Here is a 10,000-nt window from a genome sequence, read left to right on the forward strand (position 1 = left end):
GTTAGGAGTTGAAATCAAAATCACGATTAAAATTTGATTAATTGCACAGCCCTTGTTTAAATGCAAAGAGCGTCAGAAACCTGAACTGTGTAAACAAGCGCCTGGCGTGAAGCGCCTGGTGCAGGTGTGTTTAGGGCGTGTCCAAATCCACTTTTGCTAGTTTGATGGCGGGAAAAAAGTGTCCGTGTGCCGGGTGCATGGTTCTAAAGGGTTGTACTTAGTGTCTTCATTAATCAGAGGGGTGTTTTGGGCGTAACATGCAATCAACCAATCAGAGATCATCTCCCATTCCCTTTAAAAGCCAGGCGCGTTTGGACCTTGGAGCATTGCTATTATAATGGAGGATTTGCACCGTAATATTTTTATTATTAATCTTCTGCATGTGTGTGTGCTGCTGTGTGTCCCTGTGTGTGTAACAAGCATAGTGTGTGCGCTCTGTGCACGAGCCTAGGAGCATTTTACTAATGCTCTGTTAAAATAACAATGAAATGCTGCGTTATTGACTTTAGACCAGGTTTTTGTTGGTCAATGGTGCCATCACTTCCCACTGCCTCAAGATAGCAATACGCCCAGAATGCACCTGAACACACCTCCCTGTAAGACCAGTACGCCCAGAATGCACCTGAACACACCTCCCTGTAAGACCAGCACGCCCAGAATGCACCTGAACACACCTCCCTGTAAGACCAGCACTCCCATGGGTGCACAGATGGGCGCAGGTGCATTTGCTATTTAAACAACTTGGGCGCTGGACTCAATTGACAACTGCGTCGGTCTTAAACTAGCAAAGACACTTGCGTCGGGCTTTGTGCTGCGCTGAGCCGGGTGCAAGATAGGACCCTGTATGTTTGATACTTCCCGGTTTAAGGTGTTAACGCTCTCTGTGTGTGTCTGTGTTTCTCTGCAGCGGCCGTCTGTTGGTCGGGACATTCGTGGCTCTGTTCTTCAACCTGTTGACTCTGCTGTCCGTCAGGAACAAACCCTTCACCTACGTCTCCGAAGGTACGCTCACCTCCAGTCTAACCACTTCATCCCGTTGTGTGTTCGCACTGGAGACCGAACTCCATCATTAACCATGTTTTTAGAGAGAGAGGGGGGTGGGGGGTGGATTTATTTTGGGTTTCTCCTCTGGACGGTTGAGGTTTGGTAATCCTCTTCCCTCACTGGGGAACAGGGACAATTTGGCGTTCGTTATACTTTGGCGCGGGGATTACTGAGGCAAAATAACAAAACAGTTTTGTCGGTAGATAAATCACAAATGGCCGCAGTGGGATCAGAGGTAAGTCCCTTCCTAATTGCAGAAATCATTAAGTTATAAAACCAAACACAGACCCGTAGTCTGTGTAATATGAGTTTTATTTATTTATTTTTTTATATATATTCTTAAAAGATTATTTTTGGGGTGTTTTTGCAGCACAGAGGGACAACATATGTGATGTCGTAATTTGTTGACCTGGATTGAAACCAAACATGTTATATGACAGGAAATCTACCAAATCTACCAAACAGGAGTGCAGACATATTTATGTCCTTAGCCCTTTTTACACATAATGCACTGCAACCCTGAGCTTCTCTAACGTTAGCCGGAGGAGCTGTATGTGAGAACGCAAATGTCCAAATCAGTTGGACCGGACATTAAAGGAACACGCTGACTTATTGGGACTTTAGCTTATTCACCGTAACCCCCAGAGTTAGATAAGTCCATACATACCCTTCTCGTGTCCGTGCGTGTTGTAACTCTGTCCGACGGCTCCACCGGTAGCTTAGCTTAGCACAGAACCTGCAGGTAACTGGTTCCATCTAGCCTACTGCTCCCAATAAGTGACAAAATAACACCAACATGTTCCTATTTACATGTTGTGATTTGTAGAGTCACAGCGTGTACAAAAACAACGTAACATGAGACACAGCCATTTTCTAACCGTAAACAAACCGGGAACTATATTCTCAGAAAGGCTTGCTGTAAAGCAAATCCCTCCGCCCAAGTAGCAGAAGTAGCAGTGCTTCGCCTTCTGAGAATATAGTTCCCAGTATGTATACGGTTAGAAGATGGCTGTGTGTCATGTGACCTTGTTATTTGTACACGCTGTGACTCTACAAATCACAACATGTAAATAGGAAAATGTTGGCGTTATTTAGTCACTTATTGGGAGCAGTAGGCTAGGTGGAACCAGTTACCTCCAGGATCTGTGCTAAGCTAGGCTACCGGTGGAGCCGTCAGACATCGTTACAACACGCATGGACACGAGAAGGGTATGTACCGACTTGTCTTACTCTGGGGGTTACGGGGAATAAGCTAAAGTCCCAATAAGTCGGCGTGTTCCTTTAAGCGTTTCTTTACCCTGTCAGCCCCCGAGTACAAAGTCTGTGTAATGTCCGATTAAGCAGCTATGTGCGGATAGAGCGTCTCGTTGTCCGGAGAATTCACAGCGAGCCAGTGGGCGTGTGGATGACGTTTCTATCACACGGCTGGCCCCAAACCGGAAGAAAACAAACATCCGAGGGGTGAAGGAACAGAAGGGCTAGAAAATGTCTAACTGGAGAGATGAAGAGATTCAGGAACATCTGTCGGTAAGGGTTTGACGCTGTAATCGTCAGACACATTCAAAGAACGCCAAGAGACTCTGTTGTTTATGACCAAATTACGAACCGGCTCCGCGACCGCGGTGTAATCCGTGTCATGTCCGGCTTCCTGCACACTCCACCCAGGCGCCACCCCTTGCCTAAACCAAACGGAGGATTCCCTGGAAGTGAGAACGCCTCCGACACGGACAATCTCCTGTTGTCTGCTACATGTGAGGAAGAGAAAGGGAAACTTTCCCGGCTTCAATTGCCTCCTCCTGATTCTCCAGGCATTGGCCGTTGTTCATATGAGAAAACGTCTCTTGTTAGGGTTGAAATTATTATTATTGTTATTATTATTATTATGGGTCACGCACACACGCAGACGAGGAGGCCAGGGCAGTGTCGACCCCGGGACATATTAACCTCACTGAGACTCTACTGCTATACAGACAGACATACTGCAGCATGCACGCACGCCTGTCCGCCTGCATGCTCGCACACCCTAACGCACGCTTGTACGCACACTTGCAGGCAGGCAGGCAGGCAGGCAGTCACGCGCGCACACACACACACACACACACACACACACACACACACACACACACACACACAGGTTTGTGCCACTGTCTTTGTGGGGACCCGTCATTGACATAACGCCTTCCCTAGCCCCTTACCCTAACCTTAACCATCACCACTAAATGCCTAACCTTAACCCTTACCCTCACCCTAACCATAACCTAATTCTAACCCTAATCCTAAAACCAAGTCTTAACCCTCAAACAGACCTTTAAACTTGTGGGGTCCAGCATTTTGGCCCCACAAGGCTGTCGGCACCCCGGTTTTTGGACCCCACAAATATAGTTAAACAAGAACATGCACACACACACACACACACACACACACACACACACACACACACACACACACACACACACACTTCTTCCTGTGTAAACACTTCAATAGAAACTTCCAAACACAAACTTAGACGAGAGAGAGAGAGAGAGAGAGAGAGAGAGAGAGAGAGAGAGAGAGAGAGAGAGAGAGAGAGAGAGAGTGTTAGAAAAACCGAAGTGAGACTACGTGTGCTTTTTCAGCAGCATCAGTTATAAAACATCCACATCCAATGATCCATTCTTTCCTCTTTTCATACTATCTCTCTTTCTTTCTAAAAGGGGAAACAAATGGTCAGAATGAAAAGATGTGAGTAACTGTAGGAGATGAAGGAGATAAGAAAGGAGGAGCTCCTCTTGCTCATCTCTCTGCTCTGTTTCCTTCTCTCCCCCGTTTCCTCCTCTCCTCTCTTGTTCTCCACTCTTCTCCTCTCTCCTCTCGTTTCCTCTTCTCTCCCCCGTCTCCACAACTCCTCTTCCTCCTCTTCTCTCCATCGTTTCTTCTCTTCTCTCCCCTTGTTTCCTCCTCCTCCTCTCTTCTTTCCCCCCTTTCCTCCTCTCCTCACATCTTCATTCCCCCATTTCATCCTCTTCTCTACCTCATTTCCTCCTCCCCTCTTTTCAGGCTGACTCTGTATGAACAGTGGATGAATAAGGTCACTGTGTGTGTGTGTGTGTGTGTGTGTGTGTGTGTCAGCTGTCTGCTCTTGCGTTTGGAGCAGTCTCAACATCACTTAACATCTGACATTTTGGGAACGGGAGGCGGATAAAAACTACACACACATAAACACACACGGGCATTTAACTTTGCCAAAAATGCACAATATCTCTCACTCATTGCACACACTCTCTCTCTCTCTCTCTCTCTCTCTCTCTCTCTCTCTCTCTCTCTGGTGGAGCGAGACTAAAAAGTGCATTATGCAACCATGTTCCAGACAGTGGTAATGTAGTGTGCCAGAGGGCCAGGCGGGCAGACGCACACATACACACACACACACACACACACACACACACACACACACACACACACACACACACACACACACACACACACAGAAACATTGTATGTCTCCTCGTACACACGGATCATAAATCACTCTATTAAAATGTTTGTTTAGACAGACTCATCCTGCTGGCAAAACAAAAACAACCCCCCCCCCTTCACGCACACACACACACACACACACACACACACACACACACACACACACACACACACACACACACACACACACACACACACGCTTCGGTCTGAGCAGGATGGGATGTGAAGGGTTTTTGACCTGGCTCCTAGCCTTCGGGTCTTGCGGTGTCGTCAAACATTAAAGGTGGGACGACGCAGCAGAGCGAGAGCGCTTATCTTATTTTAAAGGCGAGTGGGCGATCTGGCCGCTTCCCCTTCCAAAATGTATTTTTATCCCTCATCATGACGGAAAAGGTTGCTGCTCGTGTCTGCTTAATCAGTTGAAACAGAGTTGGGTCCTGATCCTTTGACGTGGTAGCTGCTCTCACATTCGTAGAATCAGTAGATCAGTAACTCACTGCATCAGCTGTGTGCTTGGCCATATTATTTGATGTAAAACCTTTCCGGAAGATGCTTAAATGTATAGGACAGAGTTGACGGAGACAGCTGTGAAAGGCAACAGCTGTGTCTTAATATTTCATGCAGCATTGAACTGGAAGAAATGTATCTGTAAAGTGTTCTGCTCCTCAGTTCACGTCAGACTATAGAGAGAAGAACGCTGCTTTGGAGACAACATGAAAAAATAATTCTCCTGATCAAATCACCGTGACTTCGCGCTAACGCAAACATCCCTTCTGGGTAGACAAATGGCCGTTCATTTGAATCGAGGAGATATGTAAAATCGGCCAACTTGTTTACATTTGTTGTCATTTTCAGCCATAACTAGGGGTGTGAATCGTTACTGTTCTCACGATTCAATTCGATTACGTTTATCCTGTCAACGATATTAATATATATTACTACGCATGGCTTTCATCGACAAATTCAAGCAGTCAGATATATATGAACTAGTGCTGTCAAACAATTAAAATATTTAATTGCGATTAATCGCATTAACTCGCAATTATTCGCACATTTTTATCTATTCTAAATGTCCCTAGATTTCTTTTTGTCCCATTATTTCTTCTCATTTTAATGCTCTTATCAACATGGAAAAGGCCTACATGCAGTAGCCACCCAATGAGCTATGGCTGCAGTAAGTTTGTTCTTAGTTGTGGGATCCATGCGCTTCTGTCTGAAGTCATCCATTGTCGCGTGGCTTTGACGAGGGGGCGGAGAATTCGCATCAGCTCTGTGCTTGGCTATCAGCTGTGTGCTTGGCCATCAGCTGTGTGATTGGCTATCAGCTGTGTACTTGACCATCAGCTCTGTGCTTGGCTATCAGCTGTGTGCTTGGCTATCAGCTGTGTGCTTGGCTATCAGCTGTGTGCTTGGCCATCAGCTGTGTGATTGGCTATCAGCTGTGTGCTTGACCATCAGCTCTGTGCTTGGCTATCAGCTGTGTGCTTGGCTATCAGCTGTGTGCTTGGCTATCAGCTGTGTGCTTGGCCATCAGCTCTGTGCTTGGCTATCAGCTGTGTGCTTGGCTATCAGCTGTGTGCTTGGCTATCAGCTGTGTGCTTGGCTATCAGCTGTGTGCTTGGCCATCAGCTGTGTGCTTGGCCATCAGCTGTGTGCTTGGCCATCAGCTGTGTGCTTGGCCATCAGCTGTGTGCTTGGCCATCAGCTGTGTGCTTGGCCATCAGCTGTGTGCTTGCAAAGTGACAAAACTGTCTGAAAGAGCGACAAAAAAAGTAGGAAAAAGCACAAAAACGCTGGGGAAAAGTGGTTATATTTTTTTTAAAAGAAAATGTCGAAAAAAGCACCTGAAGCATCGAAAACGTAACGGACATAAAATGTCAAACACAGCGCCACAAACGTCAGAAAAGTTGACAAAAACTAGGTGGGCCAAAATGTATTGTGAACCTAAATTGATATGCGGACCGGATCAAGGTCTGCGAGGGGCCGGGTTTGGCCCTCGGGCCTTGAGTTTGACACGTGTGCTGTAAGTGTACGCTATTTAGAATATTTCCAGCGCCTTACCTTCCTGTCAGACGGCCCTTTACGACGGGGAACTGAAGCCGTTATCTCTCTTCAAAGCCACCAGACTCCTTTAACGAAAACAGTAATTTTACCTCCCAGAACACAGAGCTGCTGCTCTACCGCTGCCTCCGTCGGTTAGTCGCTTCTCTACTGCTGTCTCGATAGGTTATTTTGTTTGACTTATTGTGTGACTTTCCATAGCGATGAGCAAAAGACATTCTGTGCTGAAAAATTATTGCTAGCTGCTAGCGATGGCTAACGTTACCTGCACCTCTGTATGTGCATGCAGCCAACCCTGCTGAAACAAAGTGCTACTCATGTAAAAACTGCTGATTTTTTACACCTCAAAATTCAAAATGAAGGGTCTACAGAAAGAGTTTGTGACGTGTGAATAAAATATGCATGACTGAATAATTTCACATGCAGAAGTGTGACCGTGAGTGCAGAATACTCAGTCTCTGGGAGAAACCTCGCTGAGGAAATGGAGCTTTCACTAGTGTACAGATGACTGCAGGAAGCAGACACGAACTTTTATAAACACACTAATAGATTGTGGAAAGACTAGGGTTGGATATCGTTTGGATTTATTTGGATATCGGTTTCAACAGACTGATCTCATGAAGTGGCGTATGTATGACACGCCAATCCGTATGCCATTATTGGCGTGTTATCAAGACGCTATACTCGCTTTTTAGCGTGTTTATCAACGCCGTTTGGCCTCCATTGACTTACATTACCTTGCGATTGCGTGTGAATTTACGCCGTAAAGTAGTATGAACGGGCGAAAATCTGCGTAGGGACGTTGTTCGGGGGGGAGGATGGGTCAAACACAGGACTGTCACCCAGGAGACCGGGGATCATGTCCGCGTGTCACGTTTCCTAAACTCAACCCTCGCTTTCTTCTTTTACTAAACCCAACCGGTTCTTCTTTTCCTAAACCCAACCCGTCCGCTGTATACGGCGCTCAAAATGTGTACACTTGTAGGCAAGTGGCGTGTATGTTTACGCAATAACACGGCACTTTAGGCAAGTGGCGTGTATGTTTACGCAATAACACGGCACTTGTAGAAAGTGGTGTGTATGTTTACGCAATAACACGGCACTTGTAGAAAGTGGTGTGTATGTTTATGTCTGTTGTATACAGCGTAGACATCCACGCGGATAGCTCAAAATGCGTACAGATAACACGCCACTTGGCTTAAGAAAGTGGGCGTGTATGTTTACGCAAAGTAATGAAGTCACGTTGGTTTCAAAAAGGTGCCGGTGCCTGAACTGATACTAAATACTAAAACGACAGTTGGTGGCATTAAAGAATGGCTTTTTTATTGCTAAGGGCATATGGTCAAATTTCCAATAATGTATTTAAAACGTAATTACAATAACTTATTTCACCTGTCAATTGCTGTAAAAAGGACAAAAAGAAGAACTGCTAGATGGCAGAAAGGTATTTTAGTGCAGTGCTGCTAGTCTCCTCTGTGTCTTTAGCTGCAGACTGTTGGACGTCCCGCTGTTGGAATCCTTTTCAGTGAAACACAAACACACGTTCCACTGTCTTAGCTGTCCTCATTTTAACTGAGTTGAAGCCAGCTGCTAGCTAACGGCAGGCTAACGTTACCTGCTGCCAGGTGTAGTAACTAGCGCCATGTGCAGCGGTGCTTCTGTTGCCTGTAACGTCCGTTTCGGAGCATCAGAGGGCAGCCAGGCGGTAAAGTGGCACAGAAATGAGGGACTGAAATCTGTTGTCATTCTGTCCGGTAGATACCGGTCGTTTAAGAACAATGAGGAGTATTTTTTTTATTATTGTTTGTTATAACATTGTCTCTCTCTCTCTCTCTCTCTCTCTCTCTCTCTCTCTCTCTCTCTCTCTCTCTCTCTCCCCCTGTGTCTCCAGCGGCCAGCAGCAGTTGGCTTCAGGAACATGTGGCAGATCTGAGTCGAAGGTAAGAACATCTGCATCTCTTTGTCTCATCCATCCTTCTCTCTCTCTCTCTGTCTCTCTCTCTCGCTCTCTCTGTCTCTGTCTCTCTGTCTCTCTCTCTCGCTCTGTCTCTCGCTCTGTCTCTCTCTCTCTCGGTGTCTCTCTCTCTCTCTGTCTCTCTCCCTCTCTCTCTCTGTCTCTCTCTCTCTGTCTCTCTCTCTCTCTGTGTCTCTCTCTCTGTCTCTCTCTCTCCTCTCTCTCTGTCTCTCTGTCTCTGTCTCTCGCTCTGTCTCTCTCTCTCTCTCTCTCTCTCTCTGTGTCTCTCTCTCTCTGTCTCTGTCTCTCTGTCTCTCGCTCTGTCTCTCTCTCTCTCTCTCTCTCTCTCTCTCTGTCTCTCTCCCTCTCTCTCTCTGTCTCTCGCTCTGTCTCTCTCTCTCTGTCTCTCTCCCTCTCTCTCTCTCTCTCTCTCTCTCTCTGTCTCTCTCTCTCTGTCTCTCTCTCTCTCTGTGTCTCTCTCTCTGTCTCTCTCTGTCTCTCTCTCTGTCTCTGTCTCTCTCTCTGTTTTTCAGCCCCCCCCCCATCCCTTCTCTCCTTCATCAGCAGTTTTCGGTCTCAGGAAGGATCCTCTTACACTGACTCAACCCACACAAACACACACTCCTGACGCTGGTAAAAGTGCCCATTGTGTGTGTGTGTGTGTGTGTGTGTGTGTGTGTGTGTCTTCCTCTGGGGTCAAAGGTTACCCTCGCTCTGTGTGAGGTCACAGTCTCAGGTGGGGAACAGATTGGCTCATTGATTGAGCTTCTCAGAAACAGCTGTAAGATCAGTGTTATTGTACAAGTGACCTGGGTTCAAAGGTCACAGGTCACGGTAACTGCAGCCCTGTTATCTTTTGGTAAAACTACACTTTATCCATAGCATAACTGATCACCTCTCGTGTGTGTGTGTGTGTGTGTGTGTGTGTGTGTGTGTGTGTGTGTGTGTGTGTGTGTGCACAGTTCTTGTTTAGGTCAGCGTTATTTTAAAGTCTGGGTTTAAACTCTGACAATAACATGCGGTTTTTCAAAGTTCAAGTACAAACGTACTTCACAAAAATGTTTTATTAAATTCAGGTAACATTACCTGTCCACACTGATTGAATTTGTTGCCTGTAACGTCCATTTCAGAGCACCAGAGGGCAGCGAAGGCATTTAAGTGGCCCCGAAATCTGCGTCGTTTAGGAACTGGGTTGCGGTATCCAACCCTAGCGGTGACACGGTTGGTCGGTGTAATTGGCTAGAAAGAAAATAGTTCCTACGTGAACCTGCTCACAAACAGCTCTGTGGATTATCTTGAGTTACTGGGTCAAGATTTCTGGAAAGAGACATTGCTGTTGAGTTTTTTAAATGTATTTTATATTTTTTAAGTCAAGGGGCATCTAGTTCCATTTCATTGGAGAGAAGGCATACATCTTTACTAGGGATGCACCGAATCCAGGATTCGGCTTCTGATTGGGCTGAATATTGGGCTTTTTGACGGGGT

General features: G+C 46.3%; 1 protein-coding gene across 1 annotated transcript in view; it reads left to right on the top strand.

Annotated features, from left to right (window-relative positions):
• The window catches only part of slc30a6 (solute carrier family 30 member 6), a 107,767-nt gene that overhangs the window by 64,322 nt on the left and 33,445 nt on the right, over positions 1 to 10,000 (top strand). The window contains exons 9-10 of the mRNA XM_035992581.1: positions 908 to 1,002; positions 8,453 to 8,501. Coding sequence (XP_035848474.1) covers positions 908 to 1,002; positions 8,453 to 8,501 — 144 coding nt within the window. The remainder of the gene's footprint in view (positions 1 to 907; positions 1,003 to 8,452; positions 8,502 to 10,000) is intronic.

Source organism: Sander lucioperca, chromosome 15, assembly GCF_008315115.2.
Source record: "Sander lucioperca isolate FBNREF2018 chromosome 15, SLUC_FBN_1.2, whole genome shotgun sequence".
NCBI classification, from domain to species: Eukaryota; Metazoa; Chordata; class Actinopteri; order Perciformes; family Percidae; genus Sander; species Sander lucioperca.